Source organism: Neomonachus schauinslandi, chromosome 9, assembly GCF_002201575.2.
Source record: "Neomonachus schauinslandi chromosome 9, ASM220157v2, whole genome shotgun sequence".
NCBI classification, from domain to species: Eukaryota; Metazoa; Chordata; class Mammalia; order Carnivora; family Phocidae; genus Neomonachus; species Neomonachus schauinslandi.
In genome coordinates, this window is record NC_058411.1 from 136,333,429 (window position 1) to 136,352,456 (window position 19,028).

The window sequence follows — 19,028 nt, forward strand, 5'->3', positions numbered from 1 at the left end:
AAGGAAGGAAGGAAGGAAGGAAGGAAGGAAGGAAGGAAGGAAGGAAGAGAGAGAGAGAGAAAGAAAGAAGGAAGGAAGAAAGAAAGAAAGAAAAAAGAAAAGAAAAAGGTGGGTGGGTAGGTGGATGGGTGGGTAGGTGGGTAGATAGGTAGGTAGGTGGATGGATAGATAGATGATAGAAAGAAAGATGGATACCTAGTGGATATAGGTTTAGAAGTAACAGTGCTAGGTCACACAGTATGCTAATGTTCTAGAATACCAAACTGTTTTTCAAAACGATTATACCACTTTACCTTCCCACCAGCAGAGGAGGAGAACTGCAGTTGCCCCCTACTTTTTGTCAGCATTTGGTATGATCATCACCATTTAGCCATTCTGCTGGGTGTTCACTGGCATCTCATTATGGTTCAATATGCATTTTTCTGGTGATGAATTAGGTCGGACCCCTTTCTCATTCTCCCATCAGCTATTTGGCTATCAGGAGACTCTCTGAGATCTTGTGAACAAGTGTATTCTCTGTCAAGTGACTATTCCAAAATGGTATCACCGATTTTAAAATATGAATCACGTGATTTTAACATCAGTCTTACACCACCCATATGTCCAAATTATGCTCTGCCTTGTCCTGCTCTCCTTCCTTCCTGGGTATTCTTTTGTCTCCCCAGCAGACTGCAAGCATCTTCAGAACAGAGGCTGTGATGTCTCTCTCTGTCCCCCATGGCACCCACTGGGCAAAAAAATTCTTGCCAATTGACTTAAAACCACAATTTTGGGAAAACCTAACTTTGGGTTATACTTGCGTGTGTTCTCTGAAAGTCCACAATTACCCTGCACCAATATGAGCGCAAACTCAAGAGGAAGGAGCCTGCACAAAGGAGTAAAATCTGAAGAGGACAAGAAGCAGAAAACACCATTTCTCGGCCCTTCTCCAGAGGAGATGAGTGTCTTCTCCAGGGAATGGTGTCTGGGTGGATCCCCTGGGCAGCAAATGGTGTATAATCTCAGGGCACTCATCTCCTCCAGGTTCCCAGACTCAAGGAGAGAAGAAAACCCTCTTAAAAGGATGAACAGAGAAACACATTTTCTGTATTATCCAATCTGGGTACTGTCCCTTAACCCCCGACTGCTCAGTGAGAAACATTTCCCAAGGTTTGGGGCCATCATTCCATTTCCTGCTCAAAGCACAAAAATGTCCATTTCATTTACCAGTCCCCAGGGGGATGCTGGAATGCCCAGTGGATTCGTGTCACCCTATAAATTAAAAGTTTCAGGGAAGTGCAGATTCTTTGGGGACGAAATTAGAAATCTTTCCACTTCCCTGGTTCAAGCCATTTAAAGACATCCTCACTCATCTGACCATCCCATGTCTACGGAGGCACAGTGAGCAAGTTTATTCTCAGGCTGCCTAGCAATAATAATGATCAGCCTTCACAGAGGAAATACTCTAGTTCTTTATTTATTTTCCAGATCATGGGTTGGCAGACAACACCTATTTTTGTAAAATATATATATATTAGAAAATGGCCTACCATCAGTTTACCTATTGTTTATGGTGCTTTCCTACTTCTTGGGCAGAGTTGAGCATAGTAACGGACAGCATATGGCCCTCAACGCCTAAGATATTTACTATCTGGCCCTTTAAGAGAAAAAGTTGAGCACCCTCTATTCTAGATGGTGAGTGCAATCTTGGCAGGTCGTTCATAATGTATCTAAGCACATTCAATAAAACCAGTATCGAGAATAACGATGGTAATAAAACCAGGTAGCGACTACTCTTGATTGAGCATTTACTATGTCCCAAGCGATGTACTAAGGATTTTACGTCGGTTATGTGATTTAATCGCCAACGTTTTAAGGAGGAAATATTATATTTCCCATTATACAGATAAAGAAACTGAGGGCCAAAGAGGTTAAGGGTCTCGTGCAAGATCACAAAGCTCATCAGTGGCAGGGCTGGGCCTCCCACCCAGGCTCTCTGATGCCCTTCCACTATGCCTGGGGGCTAAACAGCATCCGTGGAAGCCGTCATCTGCCATCTGTGGACAGACACAACCGGCAGACACAGGAGACAAAGAATATACAGGGGCGCCTGCGTGGCTCAGTCGGTTAAGTGTCTGCCTTCGGCTCAGGTCATGATCTCAGGGTCCTGGGATTGCGTCCCACATCGGGCTCCTTGCTCAGCAGGGAGTCTGCTTCTCCCTCTGCCTCTCCCCCCGCTCATGCTCTCTCTCTCCGATAAATAAATAAATAAAATCTTAAAAAAAAAAAAGACTATGAATACTCCGACCCAAAAGTCGGGGAAGCAGGGAACGGTCGTCATGAGATGGTGGGGTCAGAGCCCCCGGTGCTATGTGAGCGTCCTCAGTGGGGAGCAGTATCCCCTGCTCTCAGCCCAGAACAGCAAGCAGAATTCACACACTGCCCTCAGAAGCATTCCTGGGGCACCCGTGGAGGCCACTGAGACCTGCAGGTGCCCCCAAGGGGCTCCTTGGCTCTTGTCTGTACAAATCATGTTCAATGATTTGTCCAACGGTGGTTTCCAGGAGAAGCTGTTCCCTGCTGGCTGAAGTATGGGGGTAGGGAACTGGTAGCATGGAACTACTGCCCCATGCATTTCAACTCCAGCTGCAGATTGGCCCAGCTGGCTCAGCAAGACAGAAGCCTTGTGGTTACTGGGCCCATCGAAGTGGCTGCCAGGAGGCAGTAACCCTCAGGCATGCTGCCCCTTGGGCTCCGAACTTGGATCCCAGGGGGGCTATAAGAAATGTTTCCAACTTCACTCACTAGTCTCCCTGTGCTTAGTAGCTGACCCTCCCCACCCCTCTCCTTCTATTCCCAGGGACGTCTGCTGCCCTTGAGCCGCACACCCCTCACTCAACTCTGTTCCTGAGAAATGTCAAGAGATTTTCCAGGCAGCTGGGGACGGGGATGAGCCAGGCTCTTTCACCAGCAAACTGGCTCCTCCAGCTGCACCCCACCCCCAGCCCCCTTAGGCTTCAGAAGCCAGAGGAAACGTCACTGACCTCGGAGCAAGGGCCCGATTGCATCTGACAACGCCAGTTCACACCCAGAACGGAGCGAGCCTCTCCTTCTTGCTCCCCGGCCCCCAGCCACCCCTCCCGCTTCCTGGCGCCTGCAAACCTCTGGGAGTTACCTTCACGGCCACGAGCATCTTGTCCTTGGTGGGGCTGAGGTTGTAGCACTCGGCCAGGAAGACCTTCCCAAAGGCTCCCTCTCCCAGTTCCCGCTTCAGCACGATGTCCCTCCTCTTAATGTGCTGCACATCTGTAGGAGGGGGACAGAGGGGAGAGCAGCCCATCAGTTCGAGGTACCTGTCCTCATTACAGAGGGGAGTGCTGCTTCTGAGTCCACAGCACGGAGAGGCAGACTCGGTCATGAACCCCGACTCACTCATGAAAAACGGCATTGCGTTGTGGTGTGAGTCCGACCCAGAACCAAATCAATCTCGGCTCTGCCCCTGACTCGCCCCTAACCTGTCTACATTACAGCTGCCTCAGCTGGAAAACAAGAGTCCATAGGAGTTAACACACAGGATTCTGGAATAATTAGCTGTAGTTGCTGGACAGCATGTATGCATACGGCAGTCTCAATGGCTATGGGCATCGTGCGGGTTCTGACTCAGTAGGTCTGAGAATCTGCACTTCTAACAAACTCTCCGGGGATGCCTGTGTGCCGTGGGCCCAAGGACTGCACTTTGAATAGTGAGGTTTGAATCCCGGCCCCCCCCACCTCCTTGCTGGTTTTTTTGAGCTTGGGAAAGTGATTTCATCCCAGAGCCTCAATGTCCTCATCTGTAAAATGGGATTAACATCCATCCGTACCTTCCTTGCTGAATTCTTGTGATGATTAAATGAGAGAGCCCACTTGAAGACTTTGGCCCGCGCCTGGTACAATCTAACCACACACGCGCGCACACACAGATGCACACACAGACACACACGGGCTCTTGTTATACAAGAGTAGCTGTAACAGTCCTAGCACAGGGTCTGGTTTGTGGTGGAGACGACTAAGTGGGAGCTAAAATTATCTGGAGGGAGCCTCTACTTGACAAATCTCGCTCCTCTGAAAGACCACTGAGATCATGAAAGCCAAGTCCAGAGAGCACCCCGGAACCATGGTCTATGCAGAGAAGGGTTGCCACCACCTCAGCAAGCCTATTAAAGTCCGTCTGCCAGGAAGAGGCAAGGATGTGACCTCAGCCGTCCCCCTCCCCTCCCTGTTTGGAAAGATTGCTATCGGAGGAATAGTACAAGCAGTGGGCTGATGATGAAAGGAACAAGCCTGGAGATGCTCACTGACCTCGCCATTATTGTGCAATGGGCAGACGCCCACCGCCCACCTGTAGGAACGTTACGAAGAGCGTCGCAGAGCCGGGAAAGGGGACTGTCTCACAGGACCTTGTCAAAAACTGAAGACGGAGGACCGTGGCAGGCCGGCCGTCCCCGTGAGCGAGGAGACAGGCGCCAGGAACAGACAGGTGTGGCTGCAAGGCTTTGGCGTTTGGGTTGGCTTGGGAGTTCCTTCCAGAATAGTCTCTATAAATCTTTTGTTTGTTTGTTTGTTTGTTTGTTTTTTCTATCAGAGTTCATGGTCTCCCCGCCATGTCCCAGATGACCTATCGGGGAGGATCTGTGAGAGGAAGCATTTGCAGACCCTTTTTCCCTCCTCCCCAGCAAGGCAGACTTGTAGGCTGCCAGCGTTGCTCCCAGGCTGCTCCTCACGGGCCATGTGACAGCCAGCTGGTGGCCACACACAGCAGGGCTTCGCCTCAGTCTTTACAACAAGCGAATTAAACATCGGTTGCCTTCTCTACACCCTGCGTCACTATTTCTTAGCCTCTGAGGAATGGGATTTGTTGGCCTTGAAGGGGAAGGCTAAAGAGTCTCCCACTGAGAGAAAATGGGAGGTCAGGACCTCTCGGGGGAGGCCATCTGCTCTTCGCTGCATAATCATTCCCAGGTGACCAGTAATGATGCACGGGGTCCTACAAGGTGAGCGTCCTGGCGCGGCCGCGGAGCGCAGATGGGCTGAGAAGGCAGCCTTATGAGGCCAAGTCCCCACCTCTGAACACGCAGGGACTGGAGAGGAATGAGAAGTCAAGGGCACCCGGATCCAGACCTGGGTCCTCCACACAGTATGGGCTGGGGCACCTCACAAAACATCTTAGGACTCAGTTTCCTTGTCTAAAATGGGTGTGGGAGGATAATACAAGTTCTACTTACCTACTACATGAGCTGTTTATGTGAAGGTTTATAATTCCTCAAGTCTTCTAAAATGTCAGCGTGTTTTGGTGTTTGCATCATTGTGGATATTATTTTACAAGAAAGGGAAACAAGGGCCAAGTCAGAAGTCCACCCCTGGGGGCTGAAATGGGACTGGAATCCAGAGCATCAGAACATGCCCGAGTAGCCAAACCACAAGGGGACAAGCCTCCTTTGGCCCTAGACCCCACCCCAACACCAGTCTCCCTCAGCACTGGAAGAGGGCAGTGTCATTCTCAAACTTGAGCTGCAATAGAATCATCTAGAAGGCTTGTTAAAACACATTGCTGGGCCCTTCTCCTAGAGATTCCCATTCACTAGGTCCAGGTTAGGGCCTGAGAACTGCCTTTCTAGCAAGTTCCCAAGTGACGCTGATACTGCCGATCTGGGCACCCCACTTTGAGAACCACTGGAACAGGATGGACATTGGTAGGGGAGGAATTAGCCAGCTCTTAACAGACAGTCCCATGCCCACAGATGTTTTATTCATTTCTCGCCACCTGAAGGCCTGCAATCCTAGACTTACTGGGGGCTCCTCCTCCCGACCTAGCTGCACGGCCTAGGCTGAGTCAAGTTCCCTCTCAGGGCCTCAACTGCTCATCCACACGATGAAGATCATGCCTCTCTCACCTTCTTATGTTCTGGATACATCCCCACAAAGGCAAAGCAACAGTATATAAATTCCTGGATCCCTCAGTCCAACTCTGGGCTGAGCGACCTCACCAGCCCCCTGAGCTCTCTCATTCTCAGCTGCCATGACAGCAGAATGAGGACAGAGGGACAGAGGAATTCCATGGAGAGCCCGCTCTCAGCCTGCTGAATAGACGCCGGGCTAGGGCCACGTCTTAGAGCCCACTAGCTCCCCTCCCTCCCTCAGCAGTAAGAATCACAGGCCCAGAAAGGTTCAGACAAGTCAAGTGGAGGCAGCAAACAGGGAGCCACTTCTCATACCTCCCTCCGTACCCCAGGGCTCGAGAGCCTTGAATGCAGCTGTGGGGGTGCAGGGGACCACGTTACCGGGAACTTTGCTGCTCTCTGCAAGCACAAAGAAGAAGCCTCCGATGGACCAAAGTGTCTTCCCCAAATTTGCACAGGGATCCTCTTCAGAGACTTGGAAACACCCAGTGGCTCAGAATAAAATAGGCCTGGCTCACCCTAGTTGTCTTCAGGGAGAAGTATTTTGAGAGCAATACCTGAGCTTAGTCCACAAAGAGGGCAGTGAGATCTAGAAAGGGCGGTGGGAGGGATGGAAAATAAATATAGATTCCATTCCGCCATAAATCCTCCCCCAGGAGAGAACATCCCGCCGGTCATGGGGATGAGAAGCTCAGCAAATGAGGGGCTTCAGTGGAGAGAGGCTGGGTGTGGGCCAAACGCATTAAGGCGAGTCACTTCCATGTGGATAGCCCCATGTACCAACAAGACTCTAGCCTCCCAAACACCATCTGAGCAGCCGCTTATCCCCGAACCTAAGTAGGAAGAAGCAGGGCAAAGGGAAGTGAATCTGTGACCAATCCTTCCCCTTGGTCAACATTCACTTTTGATAACCACGAGAGACAAGGGTTATTGTGCCCCTTTCACAGATGAAAAAATGGAGGCAGGGCTAACTCTCCAAAGTTCACAGGGCCAGAGCATGGCCAAGGAAGGCTTCTCTCCTTTCTATGGCTCCCGAGCTCACGTTCCTTCCATTACTCAGGATGGCCTTTCTTCCGTCCTCCCCTTCCTTGTGGCCACTAAGACCATTCTGTCCACAGAAGGTCACCCCTCCATCTTCCCCTTCTTCCAGCCTTGTCTGACTTCTCTTACCCCACCCCTCCTGGGATGCTATTGCCCAAGGGAAAAGGAAGGAGCACCTTCCCAGAGGCCCCAGGAGAGGGGGGTGGGAGGGGAACAGTGTGGGAGGAAAGGGCGCTGCACAGGCCCTGGGGGACGGCTGGAGTGAGCCATTCTCATTTCTGACGTCCTCTTATCTATTTGGGCCCCTATTTGTGCTTATTTTTAGCTCACACAGTGCTGCTCAGAGCTATCTCTGGTGAAGCCATTTGACCCGCACGCCAAAAAGTGATGGATTGTCCTAGGAGGAGAGGGCATCAATCTCCTTTTACTGCCTGGCTGGCTGGCCCAGCAGAGTCTGGGTCACAGGGCTCAGACGCCGGGACACTGGCAGGGGACGAGGAGGGAGAGGGATTCACAGCCCAGGCCGTGGGAACACCTCCCAGTCTCTAGGAGGAGGGGCAGCTGCAGAGAGCCAGGGGCCAGTGCCCAGGAGGAGCGGTCTTTGGGAGATGACACGGGGCTCCTGGGACTTTCTATCCTGACTCTTCCCTAGCTCCTTCCTTCGACACAGCCCCCACTTGGGCTCTGCCAGAGGAAGCCCTCCGTAGGGTTTCTCTTTCCTGCAGGACAACTGGTTCCTCAGATGAAACAGAATGAGGATTTCTGTTTCAGTTACTGCTCCATGAATTTTCCTCTGTACCGAGGACCAAGATAATTATACCCCATGTATGGGATTCACTTCTGCAAGGTCTTGAAGGGCTGGAGCGAGCTTGACCCAGGGCAGAATCACTAATCCAAGGAGGTCGCAGCCACCTCCATACAGAAGGCCTCCGAGCCCGCAGAGCTCAGTGGGCAGGCTGTGGTCATCGCCCTCGTCCTCCCCGTGTTCACCTGAACTGCCTCGCCAGTGCCTTCTGTGACCTGCACAGGCCCGCAGGCCAGACATGGCTGGAGACGTACCGGCCAGAAACTGCTCCATGCTGCTGACCAGGCAGGAGGAGGAAGCATAAAACCCACAAGAAACGGGGTGGCTGAGAAATGGAAGGACTGGGGAAAAGAGACAGGTCTGTATTTGAACCCTGACCCTGCCGCTCACTGCCGTATCCACCCTCGGGCCGTAGTTCCTTATCTGTAGAATGGGTACGTGACTATCTACCCAGCAGAGTTGTGAGGAGGACAGATGCACGCTTTCCGGATACTAGAGGTCATCAGGACTCTTCGACACATAAGGGACATTAAATACAAGTGTGTTGCTTCCCTTCTACAGGATTTTTATTTTATCCGAGAGCTCAGTCTACTGCAAACCGAAGAGTGACTTGGAAAGAAACCTGAAGAGGGGTCGAGATATTCTCCTGCAATAAATGGCTGAGGCTGCTCCGGGGGCAGGGGGGAGCCAGCACCGACTCGAGAGGGGGGGGCTCCCAGCAGCCTGTCCAAGCTGCCACCGAGATGTCCAACCTCCTCCCTCTACAGAGTCCAAAACAGTTTGCGGGAGGAGGTTGGTCAGACAGTGGAATAAAGACATCGAAGGCAGAGACAGCCACCTACTAAAGATTACTATTGATTAGGAGGAAGAGACCCCAACAACCAGATGTCCCAGGGTTGGTGGTTATAAATAATGGTGGTCCTGACTCTGCTATGTGCCAGGCAGCGAAGTCAGTGTCCCAAAGCCGGCATGCTCCCTCAGTCAGACCCAGGATGTCCTCACAGAAGTCCACGGGCCCCCTCCGTGCTTTGGCTGACAATTGTCGTAGGAGGCCAGGCACGCAGGCAGCACAGAAACCATCCCTCCCTGAAGGCTATTCTCCTAAGGGACTCAGAAGCAGGCCCTCCCAGCACCCCTCAGGGCTGGCCGGGTGCTCTCTTAGCTGAGGCCTGATGGGCTCTCCTGGCCAGCCTGCCTTCCCTGCTCGCCCGGCCTGCTGTCCTACCCAGCGCCTAACTCGGTCCCAGCCTCATTGTGGAGACATCTCCCAGCGCCTCCGTCTTACTCTGTGCTCGTCTCTTTGAGCTTCTTGTTATCCCCTGATGCCCTTGTTAATAATACAAATAAGTCCCATCGAGAGGGCACATCCCCGGAGCCAGGCATCGTGCTAAGTGCTCAGCACGCCTCATCTCCCTTGTCCTCACAGCTGTCTTAAACACAACGTGCTGCCGAAGTTCAAGGTGACGAAGCAATTTGCTCAAGGTCACCCAGCAGTGAGAGGTGGCCCTCAGACTCTAGAGTCTAGGCAGGCTGAGCCACCCTGCCCCCCATCACTCAAGACAGCCCCCTAGCCTCTGCCCCTCCCACCCCCAGGGAGGGCGCTGCTTTTGGAACTGGCAACAGCACCCAGTGGAAACCAATCATATCTATAAGGATGGGGAGAGAATCATTTCCGACGGAACCCATTCCTGCCACCGTGGGTCGTCACCCCCCGAGCTCAACAGGAGCAGCAAGGACGGCTTCTGGAAATGAGGATGGCACCAAAAGGTACAAATGCAAGGCCCCGATGCCTCACAGAACAAGAGAGGGTCTCCCCAGCCTTGGGGCTCTCACATTACGAGGTGAGTCCTATGTGCTAGGAGGGGGAGAGTCTTGGCAGGAAAGTGGGGGGAAGAGAGAACAAGAGAAGAAGGGAGGATCTCGGAAAAGTGTGTGTTTTCTTTGCACTAGCCAGACCCGAGGGTCTCGGGCTGCCAAAAATGCTCAGAAGAAAGCATCAATTCACTACCACACATTTAATTACACATGAAATGGAATGTCTTTAAAAGGAAGAATAACATTCCCGGAGCTCCAACTGTGGGTGTTTGAAGTGGCAGGAGGGAGACAGAGGGCCAGCTCTGCGTCTTGGAGGCGGAAGGAGACTGCTGAGAGAGGGCAGGGCTCCTGCTTTTGCTAGAGGTAGGAATTTCTGCCTGCCCTTCGAGACGCACCCTCCTCCCTGCTCCTCACGGCCCCAGCGGCTGCATCTGGCCTCCGGCCGACAGGTGGCAGGGCAACTAGAACTAATTTCCCCTCGGGTATTGCCCAAGAGCAGAAGCAGGTAAGCTCTGGCCAGCTGTGGCCTGCAGCCGACCCGGTCAGTCCTCCCCGTGGACGGAGGAGCGGAGCGTGGCTGGCCCATCCCAGTAAACCTCTCTTGCAAAGCAATCCCTGGATGATTCGTGGGCAAGGAAAACAAGAGGACCTCCTGAGTTCATGTCAAGGATCTTTCTAAGAGAAGACCTTTCAGAGGCTGGAGAGTCAACTGAGGAATGTGGCAGAATTGTTCATGGAGGTCTGGAATTTAGCATGTGCCCCCCGTTACTCACCAAATGGGGGTAACAGTGGTAGGGAAAAGGACTCCACTGTCTGCAGCCGTGGCTGTCCCGGGGTGAGGCTGACTCAGGACTGTCAGAACCTGAGGTGGCTGCTGGCCAGTCTGGGTCCCATCCCAAGGCTCCTCTAGCTGGATTGGGGCTCCCCTGCCCAGTTCGAGGGCTTGGCAAAGGGGGCTGGCAGGTGCTCAAGTCGGAGACCCACGCATGATGTGTGTTGTTAAGTCCATACACTGGGCCCCAGCACAGGGCACAGCACGCAGCTGGTCCTCACTAAATATTCGACAAGTGAACGAAGGGATGAGAAAACCCTCTGAATCACTGCTAGGGACTTGAGCGAGAAGAACACTACAGAGAGGGAGGAAGAAGGGAGGCTGAGGGAGCAGTAAAAAGAAAGGAAAGATGAGTGAGAATGGAAAAGGATCCAGAAAGTTCCGAAGAGCAGCCTTATTTATGTCCTGGCTCCAAGACTGGCCCCAGGAACCAGGACCACATTGAAGCAGGATAGTTCTGAGACCCACATCCTGAGCCTCCCTCCCAGCACCCCGTCTTCTTAGCAGAAAGCATCTGCGATCTCCTGTGACAAAGCTCAACACAGGTCTCCCCTTGGGGGCATGTGTGCGCCCCGAGGCTAGGGGTAATGGGCTAGGACTCCGAGACGCCGTGTTCCCACCGAGATGAATAAATAAATAAGACACCCTGCTGTTTCTGGAAGCGGTGGAGAGAGGATCAGCAGAGGACTGTCTGTTCTGGGGTGATTTCCAGCTCACGTTTCCCAACACGAGAAGTTCAGAGAGTGAGAGGGAAGTTCAGATGTGTCCCCGCCCCCAGGTGCTACCCCTTGGAGCTCGACCCAAGAGCTCGGGCACTTAACGACACCCGGGGCCTCCCTCACCCACCCTGCCTTCTGTACCTACTTCCTTCATCTACAGGTCTCGTGGGCCCTTCCCACGGTGACAGGACCCCTCTGGCTCTCATTAAGCATTGACTGCCCGAGCCGAGAGTAAAGAGCAAAAGAACTCCCCAAGGAAAGCATCTGGAATTGAGCTGCTAGGTGCTGAAAGATGAAGCTCAGTCTCCAACTGGAAATCGGTCCCTCCAGCAACTTGCCTGGCTTCCCATTCTCTCCCCTCTCCTCTGGCCTGGATATTTTCTTTCCAACTTGACGGTGACAAACTCTTGCTCCAAATGCCCATACAAGGGGCTTGTCCTGCATCTCGGTCTCCCCAGAGGCCCTTCGACAGCAGCTCCCCGGGGATGCTGCTTTGTCCTCTCAACCCTGGCATCTAACTCTGTCCCCCAAGTCCCTCCTGGGACACTATGGCTTTTCACCAGCAAACACAGAGCAGAATGTGCTCAAGGGTGTACCTTCCAGCTGTGCAGCTCGAGGCCAAGACACAGATGGCCTGGCACCATGGAGTTGTGAGGATGCACCTTCACATAGACAACTTGAGGTCAGGAAACAGAAATGCCTAGGAGAACTACCAGGTGAACCAGAGGAGGACCAGGGGACAAGTCACCCACTCACGGAATGTGTCGTCGAACTTGAAGACTACCAGCTCCCTTAGGTCCAGTAGGAAACCGAACCCCTTCAGGCAGGAGGGGGAGGAATGGGTATTTTAAGGTTCATACAGGCAGAGGCAACAATATATCCAAATGCACAAAAACAAATTCAAAAAGAAGAAGAAAGGGACAAGAAGGGGGCCTTCTTGTAAGTAAGCACGAGTATCAAGAGCCAGAACATAGCTTTGGGATGAGGCACAACCGGGTAGGAATTCACGTCCAACAATACATCTTAGGGAACAGACCTGGGCAATTTTCTAAGCGGGGCTCAAGCTTCAGTGTTTTCATGAGTGAAATAAAGAAAATACCCCACGCATTGTCATGAGGGTTCAGTGAAACTCTGCATGTATAGTAACCTGTCTGAAGGGTGTAAATATGTATAATAATGGCTACAAAGCTTCACAAAGGAACGTGCCCATGTCTTCCTCCCACTTGCTCCCTACTTAAACCTTCCATGATCTTCTCTGGTTACTTAATCTCTCTGATCCTTAATTTCCTCACCTGTAAAATGGAGATAGCAAAAAAAAAAAAAAGAAAGAAAAAGAAGTGCATATTGCATGACTTTGTGGTATTTTTAAATGACACAGATGTTGAATGCTTAGAACAACGCATTAGTCCAATAGCATCAGTGTCTCCAGGGGGGTCTCTGGTATGCTATTTGAGAACTCTGCTAACCTGGCCCAAATCCCCAGGCGTTTCCCCTCATAAATTCCCTGCATAAATACATAAAATAGGTCTGACAGATGGAGGGGCTGCTCGTCCACTGTCCTCTGAGCTCCCTTCATGGATTCATGCTGGTGCGTTTTTACCCACACCATTCTTCCATCTGGTTACCCTTCTCCAGCTTCCACTAGGAGAAATCAGCCCATGCCCCAAGAGCGACTCTGATCCCACGTTCTCCATAAGATCTCCTCCCGATCTTCTTCAAGATCTCATTGTCCCCCCAGCCTGTCTATGCCTAGTGCAGAAACAGATGTCCTGGGACCCCCTCTGCCTACTTTGCTTTTCCCCTACATGAACTCAGCTCACCCCAGGTAGTTCACAGAAAACAAGCTCAGCATACATTTGCTACCTCACGGAAGAGAGCGAATGACATTGGCAAAGGCCACTGAGAGACTTGTTTGTAATATACGCTGGGTATATTGAGACACAGAACCCTGGGTTATTTGCGGGCACAGGCCCAGCCCTTAGATCTCCCACATTCACCAGCTGCCAAAAGGGGCTGTTGTCTTGTGGCCTGAAGAAGTGTGTTTGCTCTCCTTCTTTCCTCCAGCAAGAAACTCAATGAAGAGTTTAGTTTAGACAACCCTAGGAAATGAGCACGTAACCCAGTTGAGGACATGGGACCCTGTCTTAGGATCCTGGGAGGCCTTTCTTTAGGAAGGGTCAACTCCAATTCTGCCTGAAGCAGGAGGTAAAGCTCAGCCACCAGAGAGAGGGGGAGCTGGGGTTCTCACGGGAAGGGAAGGCAGGACACGAGACTTGAGAATTTAGAAATGCATATCCCCTTATGGGGCCCTCGGGGTCTTTCAAGAAAGATTCATCTTTCCTCCATGCAGGGCTGAGACTCAGGACATAATTGGGATCTTCTAGGACATACCTATGCAGGAGACTCCTCTCAGGTGGCTCTGGGCCCCCTGCTTCCTGTCTTCCCCCAGCCACACTGGTGGGTGGGGGGGGGGGTTGTGGTGACAAACCTCACCTGCTAATCCCCACATCCTCCCCCTGCCCGAGAGGCTGACAGCTCCCTCAGTGCTCCCAGCTCAGCTCAGCACCCACACGCTTCCTTCCTAGACCCCCAACACAGAATGCTCCTTGCTGCTGGCTCACCACAAGCCCAACCCAGGATTCCTGGCCAGACCTCCCTTCACCTGACCACACCTGTTCTACCAGACTGCTGGAGAGCCCTGAAGCCCACCTCCATAGACAGAGGAGGCTGTTGGGGGCCTGGGGAGTCAGCAGCTGGGCCCCTTCCAAGGGGATGTTCCCATTTCCAGTTCCCACTCCCAGAGCTGAGGCATCTGCCAGGCACCTCCCCCTCTCCAAGCCTCCTGCTCTGGTCCTCCCTCTCTTCAGCCTTGTCCCTGATGGGTTCAAGGTCAGAGGCCAGAGCCCCTGGGTCCCCGCCATGCAGGCCCTTGGTGTGGGCAGCCTGAGCTGGGCGCAGCCAGCAGATTCGTTCCACACGGCCTCCGCCATCCCGGATCCGAGCCTCCCCTGCCACAGCCCGCGCGCTCTGCCAGGTGTTTCCCCACATCCTCTGAGCTGACTTCCAAGAGTTCCCCCACACCAGATGTTCAATGCGCCGGCCGGTGGTTTCCTGGCCTGTCTCCTGAACCTCCCCCTACCCTGTAATTCCACCAAAAACAAAACAAAACAAAGAAAAAGTTGGAATCAGTGGAAGGCTTGGTGGCCCACCTGACCCTGGAATCCCTCCATGGGCTTGGTGGCTCCAACTAGGTCTATCCGAGTTACTCACGCTCCAAGCTGCTTCTAGGGCAGAAATAACATCATCAGCCACACGTACATGGTGCCTCGGATCAGGAGATCATTCTTTCTGGTTCTTTTGGTGCCAAAAGAAATGGAGCCACACAGACGTTTGGGCTTTGGAAGATCCCAGAAATTGGGGGTCAAATGGCTGTTAGGACCAATGTCAGTAGGAAACCAGGAGGGAAGAAGTCTTCATTGGACATCATTAGATCCATGCTGCTGACACGTGGCCAGCTCTCATTGTTGGGTCTGGACACTCTTAGGTAGTCTCCAAAACACCAAGATGGGGGTTCTAGGGCATGAGCCTCAGGAATCCACATAGAACATACTCAGGAGCCTGGAAAGAAGCCATGCTCCCATCCCCTGCTGGGGGACCCCAGCCCCCTCTTCCACTGGCCTTGGGGACCTCCCTCCTCTCATTTTTCAAGAGATGGTTGCTTGATATAGCGACATCAACACACCCTCTGTCCACTGCAGTCATCTTTACCACAGACCACGGCAACCTCCCTCTCCTGACGCTTACCCACCCCTTTCTCCACTCACTCTCTGAGAACAAGCCCTTCCAACCCCCTTGCCTGCCTGTCCCCACCGTGTGGGTCCCTGTCCTTCATCACTGGCCCGCTCTTCCCGGCTTCCTGCCGCTGTTCTGCTCCTGTCTGACCTTTTCAATATGTGTACTTTCTTTTTCTCTGACATAGATCTTCATTGCTGGCTCCGCAGACAGGTGTGAAAGGCTCACAGCACAAGGCACAAGTGGGGCCCACAGGCCTAGGCCGCCATCCCCCTCCCACCAGCTCTTGGAGAGGCCAGTCCTTGTGCATGGTTCTCTTGACACAGCCTTCCTGGGCCCACAGACTGAAGCCAGAGGAACGAAGTGAGATAAGCCGTTTCCCACACCAGCTCTTTTACTCTATAGACTGGCCCTTTTCTTCTGTGTCTCTTGTCTGGGAACTTACCCACTTTCCCATTTTCAGCACAGAAAGTGTGTAGAAGCTGAATGACCAGGCAGTATGGCCCCCTCCTGGAAATGTGTCTTGTGTCAATTACCCATGGGCGTCATCTTGTCTAACTTCTCCATATCTGTGAGATGTGGGATCAAACCTATGTGAATTCCCCAGTTACTCTGGGTCATGCGTTAGGTGGAATGATTTAGGAAATCTAAGTTATAAAATCAGGAAGGAATTAAGTATTTGGATCGAAAGACCAGTCAAGGAAAAAAAAAAATGGGAAAAAAAAATGTGATCTGCAACAGAGCAAAACCACTTGATAAATGTCTCACTGAAATGAGAAGACCCCCAAAAAGGTCTCTAGCAGACCAGCGTTTGGTAAGTGGAATTGGCTGCATAGAGTCGTGATTACTAATTTCACATGTGAAAAGCCATGGCATGCTCTCCACCTGGTGTGTGGTCTCTTCTGTTTTACTTTAGTGGATGTTAGAAATAGATTAATAAAGAAAAGCACCTATAAGTGCATACATAAGTTCCTGATAGCCACGGGGATTTTAGGGGGTCTGAATTGTTTCATAACAATTTTTACTGCTCAAAAACACAATTCCTTGGCCGTAGATTTCTCAGGAACGCAGTAGGAAGAATGAACCACAAGACAACCCAGTGTTCTGCCCCCGCGGGCGTGGAAAGAGCAGGGGTGGAGAGGCACTTCTTATGCCAGGATGGTTCAAGGCCCCAGAGTTGGTATCAGACACTCGCAGCTCTGCTGACTAGCTGTGTGATGCTGGGCATCTTACTTAACTTCTCTGAGAGGATATCTGTTCTGATTGTGATTCCCTCTCAGATGTTTGTAAGCAAATGAGATGACATCAGCCTGTAAACCTCTGAGCACAGGGGCAGGCCTCCAGCGAGCGCTAAGACCAAGATTCATTTCCACTCTCTTACTCGAGATTGCTCGTTTGGGCTGCCTCACCAACGCTCACGCGCCTCGGCACTTGTAGACACAGAGGCGAGCATCACTTCAAAGGTCTTCCGTCCTCTAAGGACACACCTATTGCACCTGTCCACCGAACACGGGAATTTGTCTGCAGAAGCCTCTCTGCCTGCCATATTCAGCTATAGAAAACTCTGATCGCTCCAGGCTGTGGGCCTTCAAATGGGGCCGTTTGCCTGGCTTACAGAGGCTGTTTGTTCTTTACTGCCGACTACAGAGGGTCGGGAGATCTGGGGACATGGCAAGGCACAGAGAAGCTGGAGGGCGACACATGACAAGCTCACGGCAGGTGGGAAGCACTTGGAGTAGCTTTTACATTGGCATATGGAGCCTCCAGAGGGGCTGAATAGTACGTTGGCAAGCGAGTGCTCTGTGTCTGGGTCCTGGCTGAGAAGGGCATAGAGAGAGCTGGAAAACGTCCCCCCATGCTGGCCCCCCTAAGGAGCCCTTGCTCCAAACCTACCTGCCAGGTACAGCCGTTGGCCCACCCCTGCCCCCAGCATGGTGGGGAAACTGGACAGAGAAGAGGCCAGTTCTACAAAAATTGTCATTTTGACAGTAATGGAAATGGGGGTACCCACCTAGACTCCCCCACTTACTTGCTGAGGGACCATATACTCATTCACTCTGTAACGTATTCAACAAATGTGCATTGAGTTACAGTGTGTGTCAGGAGCCAGGCTGTGTGCTGGGGGCTCAGTGGGGAATGAGACAGTCTCCTGGAGCTCAGTGGTCCAGCGTAGAAGGCAGACGAGTCACGGGCAAATCCGATCCAGCATGATGCACCCTGCGGGGGGAGCCAGGAGAGGACCACGGGGGCACCTGCCAGGTGCATCTAACTTGGTTTTGAGGCGCCAGGGATACGGCTGTGGGGGAAAGCAATCTATCCTCGCTGAGCCTCAATTTCTTCTCGTATAAATGTGAAAATATATGTAAAAATGACTTTCACACAACAGTCAGATGGAAAATGTTCTAGTTCTGTCACCCACCAACAATAGCAGTAAAAAATGCCTGGATCACATGTGTCAAGCTCCCGCAGGTACTTACAGACTGAGCCTCTCTGGGTTCTGGTGGAGGGAGGAGGGTGTCGTCTAGAGGAAAGCTGCCCAGGAAAGATGGCCTCACTCTGACCACTACACCTCAGTGATCCGGTTGTGCCTAGAAATTTCAGGTCCCTGAGGCATAACGGGTTTCGTGGCCTCCTTAACCGAACGGCTTGGCTCTCTGTGGCCAACACCGCTCAACACAATTTACAGAACCAGACTGCCTGGGATCAGATTCAGTCTACTCCAATCATTTTGTTCTGTGGCCTTGGGAAACTTACTTAACTCTCTGATTCTTGGTTTCTTTATCCATAAATAAATAAATAAACAGACAAACAAATAAATAAATAATTGCCTGCCTCATAGAAGTGTGTTGAGTATAAATGTGTCGGTACGTGTAAAACATGTATGAAAGGACCTAAATCAGCCATCATCATCGAAGGTCAGGTATTGTCACCACCGTCTTCATCATCATCATCATCAAGATCTTCATCGTCTTGGTGACCACAATCCCACAGAGGGAACGTTCCAACTGGTGGCACCCTCCCTGTGGGAGGTTGGGCTTGACTCAAACCCCGGCTTCACTGTCACTAGCTGTGTTACCTTTCTGAGCCTTGGTTTCCTCATCTGTGAAATGGGCTAATAAGAGCGCTCAGACCATGATATTGTTGTAAGATTAAATGAGATCATACGTGGAGAGCAGCCTGGGCCAATAGGGGCTCTCAGCACAGCGGAAATAAATGTTCATGTCTAATCTAAATGTAGTCACTCTGTCCTCCAGGAGGGGTGACACACTTCATGTAAGTGAGAAATCAATCTTCTTACTGCTTCCTTTGCCTCTCAGAGACCATGAAGGAAGCCAGGAACATGTTAGTTCTCCATACTGCTGGAGGCTAGACAGGAAGTAGATGGCCCATAGTTTGGCAAAGCACATGAATTCGTCTGTGTAAATGCAGAAGCAGCTCCCTGCTGAGCAAGGAAGGAACGACATTGTTGTGGACACTGAAGTGCGGTGACTGGATTTCCCTGGGACGAGAACAGGAGAGAGAAGAAAGGGGAGCCTAGCAGCATGGGGGTGGCCTGTTGGTGGGGCAGCTGGAAGACTTTTCTGAGCAGAAATGTCTAAGATTCAATATTTGCTGATTTGTGTTGCTGGCACATAACATCAAAACTATAGCAAAAGCCACTTCTACACACACACTTCACGTAGGTGTGATGTTCTGAGCATAAAACACTTAACAGAAGGCATTTTCACATACTGGGGATGAAGATTCGAAGACCAGTGGTCCATACAGATGCTGAGGCAGCCTGTAAAGTCACCCAACCCAGTGAAAGCAGAGACTGAAGTTTTCATAAGAGCAAGACAATTTCAGCCTCCACATCCCCAGGCATCCTTGGAGACACGGGGTGGAACAGCATATGTGTGGTAGGGCTCCAAGAGTTTCATCTGAAGGATGCTCAGCCATCATCTGGCTTGTGAAATCATCCTCATTGTCCAAATCCCTCCTTACCATCTCCACATGGGGGTCTAGTGGTCTTTCACACGTGGCACAGCCAAACGAGGAATCTCACTCCTTACCCCTGCACCTGCCCTCCCCAGGGCCTCCCTGTGTATAAATGGCACTCCCATTCA

At 51.8% G+C, this 19,028-nt stretch overlaps 1 protein-coding gene across 1 annotated transcript in view; it reads right to left on the bottom strand.

The window, feature by feature from the left end:
- NTRK3 (neurotrophic receptor tyrosine kinase 3) overlaps positions 1-19,028 on the bottom strand; it is a 371,594-nt gene that overhangs the window by 57,660 nt on the left and 294,906 nt on the right. The window contains exon 14 of the mRNA XM_021680526.1: positions 3,155-3,285. Coding sequence (XP_021536201.1) covers positions 3,155-3,285 — 131 coding nt within the window. The remainder of the gene's footprint in view (positions 1-3,154; positions 3,286-19,028) is intronic.